General features: G+C 30.0%; 2 protein-coding genes across 2 annotated transcripts; both read right to left on the bottom strand.

Moving 5' to 3' along the window:
* Positions 1-2,925: 2,925 nt before the first annotated feature.
* LOC126687906 (uncharacterized) lies at positions 2,926-6,093 on the bottom strand. The gene is made up of 6 exons (XM_056106392.1): positions 5,684-6,093; positions 5,387-5,546; positions 5,238-5,298; positions 4,534-4,652; positions 3,362-3,550; positions 2,926-3,145 (listed from the first exon to the last, which is right to left on the bottom strand). The coding sequence occupies exons 3-6, from the start codon at positions 5,251-5,253 to the stop codon at positions 3,053-3,055; spliced, it is 417 nt and encodes a 138-aa protein (XP_055962367.1). The 5' UTR covers positions 5,254-5,298; positions 5,387-5,546; positions 5,684-6,093; the 3' UTR covers positions 2,926-3,052.
* A 117-nt stretch (positions 6,094-6,210) lies between these two features.
* LOC126686817 (uncharacterized) lies at positions 6,211-7,140 on the bottom strand. Its single transcript, XM_050381069.1, has 3 exons — positions 7,018-7,140; positions 6,700-6,888; positions 6,211-6,428 (listed from the first exon to the last, which is right to left on the bottom strand). Exons 1-3 carry the CDS (start codon positions 7,123-7,125, stop codon positions 6,336-6,338), a joined length of 390 nt encoding a protein of 129 aa, XP_050237026.1. The 5' UTR covers positions 7,126-7,140; the 3' UTR covers positions 6,211-6,335.
* Positions 7,141-16,467: the final 9,327 nt, after the last annotated feature.

The following is a 16,467-nucleotide window of genomic DNA, read 5'->3' on the forward strand; positions in this document are numbered from 1 at the left end:
TCCTCGCCGGAAATTGTAAAAAAAAATTCAATTTTTTTTGAAAAAAGTTCATAAAAGCCCCTGAATTAATTAAGATTAGTATTTTAGTATGATTAATGAGTATTTAATTAGAATTAATGAGTATTTAGAATCTCACTCTCCAATTAGGGTGCCACATCAGCATAGGGGTGTTTTTGAAACGGTTTTGCCAAGTTCGGGGTAAAAGTGATCCGGTTTCGCTAATTTGGACGTTTTTGATACTTTGCGCCAAGTTCGGGGGGTAAAGTGATCCTTTGTTCATTTATACTATATATAAAAGCACGGATGGGGGGAGGGGACAGACAAATTTACTGAATAATTCTTTTCAGTTTATTACTAAATAAAGGTTTTATAGTCATTAACTAATTAGTTATTTAATTAATCACTATTGAATTAAAATCATAATTAGAGTAGGTAGCTAAATTATCTGCAATTTAGTTTTTAGTATGTAAAAATAGCTAAATTGTCTCCAAATTAGTAGGAATACCTATTTTTTAGTTTGATTTAACTACAAAATTAAAATACTGTATTTGGTCAATATATTATTATTTAAATTTCTATCTTATTATTTTTTATGGTTATTATAAAATAAAATAAAAGAATAATTTCAGTATTGAAAAAAAAATTAATAACCAAATATATTATATTTATTTTTACAAAAAATTATTAATTAATTTAATATTACACTTAAAGGCTTGGCCCAGTTGGCCAAGCTCTAATGATATATGTATGAGGTTGAGGGTTCGACCCTCAACACTCACGGACAGTGTGCTTATTTAAAAAATGTCTAACATTAACTCCTGCTAACCCCCGCTAACAATTAGAGTTGGCTATCTTTGGGAGAAAAAAAAGCTAATTTAACATTAATTATAAATAAAAAATTGATATAATTATAATAAATTTACTAATATGTACATTGACGAGTTACGCTACGAGCCATGTGCATAGCACGTAATGCGAAACTAGTAAAAAAAATATATGTAAATTTTTCATCACTTCAACCTAAACAAATGTTATAATTAAAATTGAAAAGTTGTCTGAAGTTGAAGATTTTAAAAAGTTAGACCATAAACAAAAGGCTTAATCACCAAAAAAACTCTCACCTTTTAGCCCCTTTTCAAATGCACTCTGACGTTGCAATTTTATCAATTGCACCCTAATTCACACTTTTGGTTTTCAATTCCATCCTCAATGCTAAATTGATCTCTTCTCCATTTGAAAAAAGTTAAAATAAGTCATCAATTTTTAACTTTTTGTGTGAAAAAGAGTTCAAACAAGTACTTTATAAGGATCTTTATGAATTTTTCTCGAGTGAAAAAGAGTCCAATTTGATTTTGAGGGGAAAATTGAAACTAAAAGGTGCAAATTAGGGTGCAACTGACAAAATTGCAACATTAGGGTGCATTTAAAAAGGGGCTCAAAAATGGGGTTTTTTTGGTGATTAAGTCTAAATTAAAAAAAGTCTTTAGAAAATTAAGCCTAAAAAAAATAACAATTATTGTTAATTCATGATTTCTCTATTATCTAAAAAAAATCCTCGTTAATTAGATTTTCACAAAAAAATACAGTTTTACCACAATTGGTTGCTCTAATAATCAGTAAACTCCAGCAAGAAACATATGGAGCCTTCAATCGGACCGACATTTTATCACTAAATGATGGTAAAAAGGATCAATAGATTGCACAGTCAAGACCCGCTCCCTTGCACAATCAGGTTGCCATAATCTTCCAAATCATCAGTTTTCATCTTGAGCATGCCCAATTTGGTGGCATGTGAGATTTTAATCTCTAGACAATTGCTTCCGACCCCTGAAGAGTTCAGGTTAAGTTCAAAACTGAAATATCACATCACATTCTACACACAAACATAACAATCACCAAAACATAGCGGTTCCTCAAATGCATGCTTCCTTTCAATTAGAACAAGAACATCACCACCACATGACCAGACCCAGAATTGCTCAACTGTTTCATTTTTGGATTTAAAAATAGGCATCGGATCAGATTATATTCTATTTTATAGCAAAGTAATACCACAATTAATAAAAAAAAATCTGCGAAAAGGAGAAGGTTGAGGACATGTGCTCACCCTCCCTCTACTCCTGCAACAGTACAGGAGCACTTCTTGCATCGGGTGAGACCTTTTTTACACCACGAATATCTGTTGTATCAAAGAAATTAAGAAAGTTACGGAAAGCAGGATTAGTGACTAATATCCCTTCCTCGTTGGACAGGAAATCTTATAATCCACTATGCATTGTACCCCAGCCTAGATAGCTGAAAAGGCAACAGGAGAAAAAGAATAGCAGCAACAACAAGTTAAAGGCGATACTTCGAAAGTAAATGAATAGGTCGCTCAGAGATGTTCACCTATCACCATGGTTTCCAAGTTTGAACCTTGGAATTAGAATTTGATTCTGGGGCATCTCTGGAAAGGCAGAAACAAAGAGAACAGTAATGAAAGAGTAATTATCCCCTCACATCTAAAAGGACCGCGGTTAGTGAAAGTCAATCTTTCAAACCGACTATACTTTTTGGAAGTTTAAAATAAGTGTTTCCTTAAAAAAAAAAACGCAGTCAGCAAATAGCTTGGAAATGAAATGCTTACCAGCAAAAATTCGTCCAAGGATGAACCAAGAATAGTTAGCAAATCAATGCAAAGATTCACGGATTCACAGGGTAAAAAAAGTACTTTCTGATCTTTAATGTGCAAGTAAAGCAGTAGCAGCCCAGAATCACATCATTTCATCCCACTACATTCCAAGTCAGTTTCCATCTACTTAGAACAATTACAATGGATGATTGCATAGGATATATCAGACTAAATTCAGCTCTCAAGTTCCAGGATTAGTAGCTGAAACATTTTTCACAATCACAATAGAAAACTCATACACTAACACAACAACGTTAAAAGAATACGCATTCAATTAAAAATCAGCATAGAAAAACTAGTTTATGTTTGAACTTATTTAAACTCAAACTAAAAAAATCAGAAAATACAATCTTTTCAGAATTTACATAAGAAAATTGAAGTCTAGTCCGACACTACAGTACGAAGAGGCAAAGAACTCTCAACGCCTTTAGACTCGGCCTCTCTCTCCGCAACAATCTTTGACATTCCAAACATCTGAAAATCGAAAAAATAAAATAAGCACCTCAGCAATTCAATTAAGTGCAGGTTAGGAGATAACAATGGAATAAGATCCCCATTCAATTTTATGGTTTGGTACACTAAATTAAGACTTTGGTATCACAATGTAAAATGAAAAATTGATTAAAACTTATATAATTATCTAAATTGAATTTGAATAATTTTAGGAACTGATAAGAATTAAATGAAAACCTTGTTGATAGTCTTTTTAAAGCAACTTTTATGTTCGTCCATAGAAGCATGAATGAACTCATCGATATGATCTTTCACATCCTCTAGAAAATTCGCTTGTTCGCTCTTCTTCTTTCTACACGAAGAAACAGCCGCCGGTGGTGGCTGTTGCGGCGGTTGATTGTTTCCTGTGACCTCCATCTTATCTCGCTACACATGAATTGATTCCAATTAATTTTAGGTTAAAAATCGCAGAGACTGTGAACTATCACAAAAATAACTACAAATTTAACAATAAAATACCTGTTAAACAGACGAAAAATCAAAACCGTACTGTCCAAATTTACTGAACTCTTTGCGTTTTAGTCTTTTACTAGTTTACAGGTATATGTTTTTCTGGTTCTCCTATCTTAAATTTTACCAAAATAACTCCCAAACACAGTCAGGTAAACTGTTATTGTCCAAAATTAGAAACATATCAGGTAGCAAAGAGGAAAACTCAACTAAGAACTGAAACAGCTTGGAAAAGATCACCGCCATTATTTTTCACTCTCTTCTCCATCGGGCAATCCCAATTCACACATATATTTTGGTAATGCAAAGATAAGAATACAAAGGCACTATCACTGCATTTCAGGAGTACCATACATTAACACAAGATATGATCCAAATGACACTAAGTAAAAAAGAAACGATATCCTAATCTATTGAATCTGCAAGACTTCCCCTTAAAGCTCAATTTTCAAACGACTGAGCTTCTTAACCTAACTGCTGCTTAAACTCACAAACATAAACCCTGTCAATTATTTGTTGCAAATTTTTTGTAGCAGAATTGAATTTATTCTTCCTTATAGTTCAAGAAGAGAGGACATTAGGCAGTAGAGAATGAACAAATAAGAAAAAACCAATTTTCTTAAAGTTACAAGAACAGCCATAAGAGAATTAACTCAACATATTATACACATTGCACCTGTATTTCAAAAATAAACAAAACACAGAACCATATAAGAGGGTAAGGTGGGTTGCCAGCATTAAGAAGAGTGGAGAAGTACCATCCACGAGTAATTACTTTTTTTAAAATCTCATAACTATTGTAATAGATTGATGTCTGGATGTGTTGGTAATTCTGGTTAGGAAAAAGCACTGTCTAAAGATTAAAATAACATAAGGCATAATTACATCATCAATCGTACCGGAGCTGGTTCTTCCTCATCCTCCCAAGATTCTTTCACATCATTTTCATCCATGCCTTCATCATCCCATTTACTTTTAAGTTGCTCCTTCGAAAGGAGAGGTGGAATATTATTATCCTCTAAAACAAAAGTACAAATTATCATCCTCTAAAACAAAAGCACAATATTATCGCTAAATTAAATGAAGATAACTCCAAGAGAGTATGGAAAAAAACATATAGCACACTGCAAAATTGTGAAATTTGGAGAAAGGATTAATACAAATTTGAAGGCAAAAGTTCCAACATATAGAATACAAATGACATACTCCAAACCTGATAAATCTTCAAATTTAAACAATCCATTAAGTTTGATGTTAATTTTTTTCTTCCAATTTACAGAAAAGACTAACGGTAACAAATAAGTGATACAAACCACATGGAAATTCTCATTCAGTGCTAATGAAATAGGACCATATAGTTCATATCTGTTTTTATATCAATATCTAAGAATTTAAATGTTTAAGAGATGAATATACATAACACAACTCCCAAAGAAATCATGACAAACTTTAGAGCTTACAAAGCTTAATGCAGTAACATATATATTGAAACAAAATCAAGGTACAAGGTATAAGTTTATAATCGAACCCTAATAACACTGTAGAACCCTAAAAATAAGCAATTCAATTATTTGTTAACCTCAGAAGCAAAAGCAACACTTACCCCAGTCCTCCATCATAAAATTCGATTTCAAATTACGAATTTGGAATCCTAATTGCTCTTCCTGCCCCAAAGAAATAAAAGCAAAACCCTAAATCAGAACCAAGACTTATAGTTCCGGAACAGAGAGAGCAAAAGATAGAGAGGATTACCTGAAAGAGAAGATGGAAGCCGAGCTCTAGGGTTTGGGATGTTGCGGTCCCGTTTACAGTTTTATATTTTCTTCTCCGTTTCTCAGTTTTCTCAGTTTTCTAAGTTTTCAATTTCTAGTATTTTCCATTTAAATAATACAAAAAACGCTCACTTTGACCCCTGACATGAGATCAGACCAAAAAAATAAATAAGATTTTGAGGCCAAAAGAACAACAGCAACAAGAAGTTAAAGGCGCAACAACAAGTTAAAGGCGATACTTCGAAAGTAAATGAATAGGTCGATCAGAGATGTTTACCTATCACCATGGTTTCCAAGTTTGAACCTTGGAATTACAATTTGATTCCGGGGCATCTCTGGAAAGGCAGAAACAAAGAGAACAGTAATGAAAGAGTAATTATCCCCTTACATCTAAAAGAACAGGTGAAAGTCAATCTTTCAAAACCGGCTATACTTTTTTGAAGTTTAAAATAGGTGTTTCCTTTTAAAAAAAAAAAACAGTCAGCAAATAGCTTGGAAATGCTTACCAGCAAAACTTCGTCCAAGGATGAACCAAGAATAGTTAACAAATCATGCAAAGATCATGAATTCACAGAGAAAAGAAAGGCGATATAATCTTAAATGCAAGTTCAGCAGCAACATCCCAGAATCACGAGATTTCATCCTGCTACATTCCAAGTCAGTTTCCATCAACAATTACATGGATGATCGCATTGGATATATCGGACTAAATTCAGCTCTCAAGTTCCAGGATTAGTAGCTGAAACATGGCTTTCACAACCACAACACAAATAACTCATGTATGAAGTTATGAACACTACATCATTAAAAAATACACATTCAATTGAAAATCAGCCGAGAACAGCTAGTTTATATTCGTACTTATTTAAACTCAAACTAAAATATCAGAAAATAAAATTTTCTCACGATTTACATAAGAAAATCAAAGTCTAGTCTGACACTACAGTGCGAAGAGGCAAAGAACTCTCAACGCCTTTAGACTCGGCCTCTCTCTCCGCAACAATCTTTGACATTCCAAACATCTGAAAAACGAAAAAGAAAATAAGCACCTCAGCAATTCAATTAAGTGCAGGTTCATCCAAGGAAATAACAATAGAATAAGATTCTCATCCAATTTTATGATTCGGTACACTAAACTCTTAGAAGACTTCAAAATTGCAATGTTAAATGAATTGAAATGTTTGTAAAAAAAATTGATTAAAACTTATATCATTATCTATAGAATTTGAATAATTTTAGTAATTACTAATTAGCAGTAATTTTAGTAAGTGATAATTAGAATTAAATGAAAACCTTGCCGATAGTCTTTTTAAAGCAACTTTTATGTTCGTCCATAGAAGCATGAATGAACTCATCGACATGATCTTTCACATCCTCAAGAAAATTCGCCTGTTCGCTCTTCTTCTTTCGACACGAAGAAATAGCCGCCGGTGGTGGCTGTTGCGGTGGTTGATTGTTTCCTGTCGCCTCCATCTTTTCTTGCTACAAGCGAATTGATTTTAACAAATTAATGATTAATTTTAGCTTAAAATTTGCAGAGACTGTAAACGATCACAAAAATAACTGCAAATTTAACAGTAAAAATACCTATTAAACAGACGAAATTGTAACCTGTATAATCTTTCGAGCCGCTTCGACGAGTTCGCTTGGGAGGGAAGTCACCGGTGCCGGAAAGGAAGAAAATAAAAGGCGCATTTGTATATATGGACTGCGTTCCATCTTTTATTTGGGCTCTGGCCTCGGGCTCGGCCTCTTAAATTATCCGAATATTCAGTTTTGGATTGTTATTATATGTCCACACAGTGAAAATTGATAAATGTCGGATATTTTGTATGTATTCAGATCTTGTGGTAAGAGTGAGAATGTAATAGTATGTATTTTCATCTTGAGGGTGTAATATGTCTTTATTTTATTTTATAAATTTTAAATTTTATATTCATAACAAATCTTCGACCTTTTTTAAGAGTGAGCATTAGGTCGATTCGGTTAAAATCAAAGCCGCAACTTTTAAAATTTAATTGACTGATCGATCGAAGTTCAAATTCAAGCAACCGAATATAAAACTCTAACATGTATTGAACCGACTGAGAAAAATCAAAATCAAACTGAATCGAATAAGCCGGTAACTCGGTCAGTTCGGTTAACCCAAAAAAGAACAAAAGAAAAGGGGAAAAAATCAAATTACTAGTTTGTACGATCTTATATAATTTAAATCACAAACCAAGCCGATAACCAAAAACCGAAATATTTGAAAATTTCGCAATCAAACCCGCGGAACTCATATTTTTCACCAAGCTAAACGAATGGAAAACCATCAATTTAGTTGGTTAAGGCCTATGTCTTAAAAAATTCCGACCTTTCACCCCCTTTTCAATCCTATCATGACGTTGCAAATCAGTCAATTTTACTCTATTTTGCATTTTTTTCATTTCAATTGTACCCTGAAGCATAAAAATGACCTTTTTTATTTGACAAAAGTTCAAAAAAATTCTCTAAATTGACCCTTTTTGCATTAGATTAACTTTTTTATATTAAATTGATAATTTTTAAAGAATTTTTTTTGAACTTTTGTTAAATAAAGAAATGACATTTTTATGTTTTAGGGTACAATTGAAATGAAAAAAATGCAAATTATGATAAAATTGACAAATTTTCAACGTCAGGGTAGGATTGAAAAAGGGTCGAAAGGTCAGGATTTTTTAAGACATTAAGTTGTTGATTAAATTGGCCGGTCGGATATTTTGCTCACCCCTCCATTTTTCAATTTGGTCATAGTAAAAGTTAATATATTCATAATAGCAATGCATTCATTAAAAAATGGAATACATTTACTTTTAAGAAAATGGACATAAAATGGAGAGTGGATATTTTAAAAATAAAAAGTCATGTATTTTTAAATAAAGTTACTTTCAAGTTCACTCTTGAATTATAATAGTTGTATTTTTAAAGTGCCAATGGTAATAGAATTAAAACAAATTTATAATTTTCAGGTTTGAATTGTTCTTTGCAAAAGAGGGAGGTTGGTGAATTTAGTAAATTTTGAAAACATTATTAAAAGAAACACATAAAAGTTTCAATTCAAACTACTTTTCCTTTATGAACAAACGACAATTTGCACCCTCAACTTATCACAAAATCAAAATGGTCAATTTCGACAGTTTTTGACAAATAAAACCTCTAACTTGACACTTTATCTCACTTTATATTCACACGTGTACGTCAAATCATAAAAAAATAATATATATTTTTCAAAATGGTGACTCAACGAGGTAAAACTTGATATTGGTGTTGACGAAAAATTCAAATAATACATTGTTAAAGTAATCAAGAAAACCGTAAAAACACGGCCCTCATTGAGGTAAAACAACAATAGAACTGTATTAATAGTAGCTTTCATGTTCGCTCTTGGAATTTTTCAGGTGTTGTTCGGAAGGGAACAACTCTTCTTTTAATGACGATATTTTGAAAAATAATATTGAAGATGGCTAGAAGGGAGTAAGCGTGAAATAGTGAAAAAAACTAATAATAACATAGCGTATTTTTTGGACGGAGTGGAATACAAGCGTTCAACAAGGTGGAAATTGGATTAAATTGCCAAGTTGAAGGTTTTATATGTCAAAAAATGTTGAAATTGATCTTTTTAATATTTTGTGCCAAGTTGATGGGGCAAATTAATTCTTTGTTGTTGTCTTTATAGACTACCTGACTAGTAACTCCCGCGCCCGTTCACGAACTCACTAATAAATGGCGGGTCCATTTCACGCGTCTTATTATGTTGGGTCTTGTGGGCCTCAGAGCAATTATTATTTCTTTTTTTTATGTATTTTTTACTTTTATTTTTTAGTTATAAAATAGAAAAATAAGTATAAAAAATAGTTTGATGGTTTAAACTTTTAACTAATAAATTTAACAGTAAACTATAATAGTAAATTTGCTTCAGTTTTGATGGATTAAACTAATAATTATTTTTTAACGAACAAATTTAAATTATGTCATTGGAGCATTTCTATCGATATTGTTTAAGAGTATTTTATATTACAAAATTAATTCAATTTTTTTTTCCATTTTTTTTCTGTAAAATGTTAATGAAATACTTTTGGAGATGCTCTTAAAACAATTACAATATAAAAACTCTTTAAATAAATAAACCAAAATTGAGTATTTTAAATTATATTATGCAATTTAGAAAACAAAAGATTAAAATTTAGATGATGATGTGATACTAAAATTTTAAAATTATGTAGTTTCAAAAAAAATCAAAATTATGTTTATTTTTTACATTATTATCAATAATTAAATTTTATTTTATGTATTCCAAATTGATAAATGTTACAAATATAAGTGCCAAAAAATTACTATTTTTAATGAATTTACTATAATTAATGAGATCATGTATAATAATTAAACATTTAAATAGTAAATGATTATCCAAGGGGCGGTAAACGAATTGAACTACTCATAAACAATTCGGTATTTCGGCTAAGTAAGAGTCTGAGCTCGTTTGTTAGTTTATATGAATGAGTTTAATAAGTTCTAATTTATATTCATTTTTTATGGAATCGAACTTGATTTTAATGAGGTTCAGCTCAACTATGTTAACGAGCAACTCGTATATGACTTTAATCATGAGTTTGTAAGTTGACATCTATATGAACTCGATAAGAACTCACAATTAGACTTGTATATAAGTTTGATACTTAGCTCACAAACTATCTCATATATGATTTTGATTATAAGCTCATAAGCTATTTAATTAATCAATTTTTCTTACTTTAATATAATTACTCCCTTCGTCCCACTCTAATTGACAAAATATGGAGTTTTTGGTGTCCCATTCTAATTGACAAAACTAACATAACTATAATTTTTTCCTTTAACTTTCCATCTTTACCCTCATTTAAATTTAAACTTTTTATGGGAAAATGGTGAATATTTAATGAGAATTTAACTAATATACTAATAGCATTAATTAGCTCCATTATCAATAGAGGGGTATAGAAGTAACTATCTATGTCATTTATTAGTTTGTATTGGTTATTGTAATTTAGTTAGTTTGTCAATTAGAATGGGACGGAGGGAGTATCTTTTAATGGATTATAATTATTTTTATTAAATTTATTTATTTATATTAATTAGAATTATATTATTTTAGAAAGAGAAATTTAGCTAGAACATTGTAAGTTTTATCATACATTAAGTATTCTAATAAATGAACCAAAGTATGTAATAGAAATAATTATTACATTTCATTCTCTTTTATTCCATAAAAAAATATTTATCTAATTAATTGCATATAAAATGACCGCTTCTTTACACTGAATAATAATTCTATCACGATCTTTTATGATAGTCAATTTTATCTACCATCTTTTATTTTATTATATCACCTTTCAAAATTTGTTGATGTGTAGTTGACGTGACGAACGGAAAACGATGGCGCGACAAATCAAATGAGATAAGTAATTTAATCATGTTGCCGAGTTGATTATTCAACTCAAAATATATTTTAAAACAACATATCCCTGTATGGATAAAACTACAAAATATCAAATACATGCTCCAAACTATCAGTACACATTATGATCAATATGAAAAATATATTATTTAAGGATGATTTTGTTTCTTCTAACAAAACGTTTTAAATATTTGAACCGGTTTTTTTACCTGCTTAAAGAAATAGTTTTTATGAATAGTTTTAATTTATATATATAATATACTAAATGAAATAAATAGTTAAATTAGTTAAAATTATTTATTATGTAAACTATAATATTATTGACTGATTTATAAATAAAGTCTATGGACATGTTAACCGGTCCATGCCCAACCCTAATAAAAAAAATTGCAATGTTGTTTATATAATTTCTCATATTAATTTGATTGAGAATTAATTAATGATGGTTGTAAATTTCTTATCAATTTTAAGACAAATGATATTAGGCTGATCCGACAACCCATTTTTATCCAAATATAAATGATATAATAATCCATTTTTGGTTGAAATAATTTGGTATTCTTCCATCCTCAAACAAAAACAAAATTGAAAAATTTGTATATCTCGCATTCTCTCACGCAATAGAAAAAGTCTTGCTGGAAAATTAGCATTAATTGAGAACTAAACTATTTTTGGTCTTTCATAGACAGCTTCAAGCATTTAAGTGCGCAAAAGACTGAGTCTCTCACCTAATCTCTTTGTTCTTTCTTACCCTAATCCATTGTAGTGAGAATTAAGAAAAAGCAAATTGTAGTAATTTAAATTGATTTGAACTATAGTTAAAAAAATAAAAATTGACTTGAACTACAATTTTATGTTCTTGTTCACACTCATAGGATGCATATTATGATATTGTAGTAAGTGCTAATTACAACTTTTAAATTAGGTTCTATGTCAACTCTCTGGATATTAAACTGCATGAGTCATTGAGTTATTCCAGTATTACAAAAAGGGTACTAAATTTCAAATCGTTAAAAAATAGTCACTAAGTTATCGAATTATTTCTCAAAGAGGTCACCGTTTTAAAAGAAGGTCATTAAGTTTATCGCAAATTACAAAACAGGTACTGAGTTATACCATTTTGTTCAAAATTAATACTGAATTATACACCTTTTGTTAATTATGTCATGCCACGTAGGATAAAACACAAAAAGTTTGGTGCGTTTTGCCTGGAGTGACATCCCATGAAATAATTTGATAATTTAGTGACCATTTTTTAACGATTTGAAACTTAGTACCCTTTCTGTAACATTGGAATAACTCAGTGACCTAGGTTGTTTAATATCCCAACTCTCTAGTAATATTTGGTGATGGTCTTTAATTGATGATCTCTGTCTTTACATAAATAAAAAGAAGTCGGTATCTTATTTTGTTTGGTTTGATGTTAAACTTTATGTCAAAAGATATTAGAAACATATTAAACAATTAGTTTTAAATAATTTTTTTTGAATAGAATATTTATTTTATATGGGTCAGTCCAATACATCATCGGTAATAATTTATTAAATTATACCATATTATTAAATAGTAATCTTTTTAACATGACAATATTTCATGATGAGCAATTGCCTCTATACAATTTTTTAAATTTTCACCTTATAACTTTTTTCATTCATACTATGATCTAAAAAAAAATTCAATTGTACCATATTTTTAATTTTTATATTTCATCTCTACACTAATGAATCGAATTGATCTATTTTCCTTTAAAAAGAGTTTTAATTAGTCCTTCATTTGTATTTTCTCAAATAGAAAAAGTATGATATAATCCTTCTATTTAATTGTTTTTACTAATATTTTCAACCTTATATTAATTAAATTATCAAAAATTTAATTTTATGGTGCAGATGAAACATAAAAATCGAAAATAGAGAAGTTTCCTAAATTATGTTATAAATGAAAAAAAAGTTAAAAGGTGAGTGGTTTTTAAATAATTAGATTTATATTTAAATATAAATATACATAATTTTTATTTATAAAAAGTTTTTATCCATATCTTGTTAAAATGAGCATTACCTTATATTTATGTCCAATAATTTATAATTTACTTTGTTATAAAAAATAAAATTATAATTTACTTTGGAAATCAGTCGGGCACATTAGTTTTGTTCATTTCATACATAGACTAAAATTACGCATTTGCCATCTATTCAAAAATATGTCCTACGTGGCTTGAAGTTCCAATCCCAATATAAATCCAGTTAAAGAAAAACACTTTTAATTTTTAATAGATGAAAAAACCCTAACCTTTGTTTTGGTTTTCAATTTCATCTTGACGTTGCAATTTTTTCAATTTTATCCTATTTTGTATTTTTAGTTTTCAATTGCGCCCTGAGTCATTCAATTGAACTCTTTTTATTTGGCTAATATTAAAAATAGATCCTTTATATTTATCAAAAAATCTAAATACTTTTTAAAATTTTAAATTATACAAAAAGATCATCTTTTTAATAAAATAAAAATAAATAAATAAAATTTAAATTAATTTTTAATTCTTTTTAAAAAATTATGGAGGAGCAACTGCTCCTCCTCCGGTGAGGAGCAGCAGCTCCTCCGCCTGAGGAGCAGATGCTCCTCTTCCGAGGAGCTGTTGCTCCTCGGAAGAGGAGGGGCTTTGACGGCCCAAAAAAAAACCGATGATTTCCGATGGTGGGTGATAAGCGGAGTTCGGTCGATTGGTCTAGTGATGGTAGGTTCGATGAAAGCGGAGTGAGGTGTATTAAAAATTAATAATGAATTATAATTAAGATTTTATTATGGATTTATTTGGAACTTTTTTAAGTTTAAGGAGTTATTGAAATTTTTCCATTTGAAAAAGGTATGAAATGATCCTTCAATATAATTGTTTTATATATTTTAGTCCTTATAATAATAAAATCATTTTTTTTTCTAAGGGTGCAATTGAAAACTAAAAATGCAAAATAGGGTAAAATTGCAAAAATTACAACGTCAGGGTGGAATTGAAAATCAATAGAAAGGTCAGGGTTTTTTCAGCCTATTAGCCTTAATTTTTTTATGTGAAAAACATTTTCAAATTTGATTATACAATGATCTCAAATGCTTAAGCAATACAACATACATGGCACGAAAATTAAATTTTTTACATATGTATATTTTATTTAACATGTTATTTGCAATCAAAATGAAAAAATATAATTTTTTATTTATAGTTAAAAAAAAAAGAGCAGCTGTGGAAAAAATTGAACTTACGATATTTGCAAACTGCTGCCCAGCGCTTAGGGCAGGCAATACTTATACCATTTGAGATATAAGCTATTGGTAAAAAAAATTATTTGTAAATAACATTAATAATATATAATTTGGATACATCATTTTTTTTTTAATTGAACGCTATTATAATTTTATTTACAGAAAACACAAATTTTATTTTATTGATGTATTTCTGTATGAACCCGTATTATTCACTCCATAAGCAACATGGGATGTGCCTTTGGCATTAAGGAAGAAGCAAAAGTTTACATCATTGATCATCCTAATGAAAAGGCCGACAAAAAACACACAAAGCAACACATAACACATTTTTTGTAAATATTCTTTTTTTAATAAAGGATTAATTCACCCCCTCAACTTAACACAAACTATCAAAAAAATTAATTCTCAAGAAAATTGATCAAAACTCGCAAAATTTTGAGGAATTGTATAAATCTCCTCTCCCCAGTAGTACCCCATGTGTAAAATACAAGCACTATTGAAATTATTGTTCTTTTTAGAAGTAATCTTTATATTTACCTCATTTCTCGTATTGACATTTGATGATTTTTATATTTTAATTATTTCCTTCATATCCTTAAAATTCAAAATTTAAATATTACATATCAATAAAAATTAAATATTATAGAATATATTAACTTGTAAGGCTAGATTAGAGATTTTTTTTTGCATTGTCACATATTGTTCCTTATTTCGCCTCCACCGCCACCACCATCTCCGTCACTTCTTTTTTCCAACGTTCACTATTCACCACCGCAACAACCTGAGATCAATGCCGCTGCAATAAACTTATGTTATTCCTCCTCCGCTTTTGTTGTCGCTCCTTCGAACAATTATCGATGAGCAAGTGCAATGGTCGACAAATAACAACAAATTGACGATGAGCAACAACAGTAGCAGACTGACGACGAGGACAAATATTGACAATAATCAACGAACAACAACAATAGTCCCCAAACGCAGGTCGCCATATTATGACACGTCATTAAAATAGTGGCACTATCGTAATTTTGTTTTTTTATTCTTTTATACTTTTGAATAGTAATATCACGATAATGCCATTATTTTAATGACGTGTCATAATGTGATAGGTTTAGTGCACATATGACGTGGTGGACTAACTCTACCTAAGAATTTATCTCAATTGCAATCATACTCCGGTTGCTATCATTAATTTTAAAAGTAATGTAACTAAAACTAATTAAAACCAATTAAAATCATTGATGGATTCCGACATTTTTACGGCGTTAATCCTGCAAAAACAGTGTAGATGGCTAATCGGACGGTTTGTTCGATTAGCTCTTTGATGCTTAAGTCAGTTTAGCTTAAGGGAGAATATTTGTATTTATTGTAAGTTGTGTGTTTAGGCATGCCTCAAACTTCTTTTATAGTAGTCGAATATATGCCTCATAGATATGGAATAGGAAAGTAATTTATATTTAGTAGGGTTTGACCCTGATTAGGAGTGTGATTCCTTATTCAGATTAGAGTCCTATTTAGGAATGCCTTCCTAAATAGTTTCGTCTTCCTAAGTTAAAGTTATCTTCTTAAGTTGGAGTATGTATTCAAATAGGAAAGATACTCGAGAATATATAACAGATCTGGTAATTGTCCGAATCCCAGGATCGACGCGCTTTTTCTGAATCCTCAGGGATTCGGTCTTTATCTTGTCGAATGATGTTGTATTCCAGTCGAGGCGGATCCTATGGATTCAGCTGCTGATTTATCTTGATTAAGCCCTTTGGGCGGGAGTCTGGTGTCGTCTGAGAATAGATTTCCTGCGACTCGACTCCATTATAAGTAGAATAGGATTCAGTATCAATCAATTATAATTAAAATCTATATTCTTCAACCTCCACAAGTAGTTGCTATTCTGCTTCCGTCAATAATACTCACTATTGGCTGTTGCTTTTTTGCCGCTGCTATTTTGTTCGCACCAGTCATTACTCGTTCTGCCTTGTTGCTCTTTCGCTTATATCTCCGCCGCCACTGCTTCTCCGTCGCTATACTTTCGTATACATTTGTTGTTACTGCTCTCTATTTGAAAATGGAAAAGATGGTAAAGATTAATTAAAAAGTGTAAAAAGATTTTTAATTTTTAATTTTAAAATTAATTTGGTTTCAAATTTTTTAATTGTAATTTCAGATTTTCAAGAATATAAAGACCATAATTAATTATTTAAATTTTTTTAATATCAATTTAAAATATAAAATATATATTAACTTTATTTTTTTATTTATATAATTTATTATTGCGTGTACTTCACATATGAATAAGGGAATTTTAATATAAAATGGTAAAATCATGAGTTTTTTTGACTATTTTTTTTAAAAGA

The sequence above is a fragment of the Mercurialis annua genome, linkage group LG6 (assembly GCF_937616625.2).
Source record: "Mercurialis annua linkage group LG6, ddMerAnnu1.2, whole genome shotgun sequence".
Taxonomy (NCBI): Eukaryota; Viridiplantae; Streptophyta; class Magnoliopsida; order Malpighiales; family Euphorbiaceae; genus Mercurialis; species Mercurialis annua.

Coding starts and splice junctions, on each gene's coding strand:
- LOC126687906 (XM_056106392.1), bottom strand. Junction 3,551..4,533: donor ATGAGGAAGAACCAGCTCCG/GTACGATTGATG, acceptor ATTCATGTGTAG/CGAGATAAGATGGAGGTCAC. Junction 3,146..3,361: donor TTAAAAAGACTATCAACAAG/GTTTTCATTTAA, acceptor TTCGATTTTCAG/ATGTTTGGAATGTCAAAGAT.
- LOC126686817 (XM_050381069.1), bottom strand. CDS start 7,125: ATGGAACGCAGTCCATATATACAAATGCGCCTTTTATTTTCTTCCTTT. Junction 6,889..7,017: donor CGGCTCGAAAGATTATACAG/GTTACAATTTCG, acceptor ATTCGCTTGTAG/CAAGAAAAGATGGAGGCGAC. Junction 6,429..6,699: donor TTAAAAAGACTATCGGCAAG/GTTTTCATTTAA, acceptor TTCGTTTTTCAG/ATGTTTGGAATGTCAAAGAT.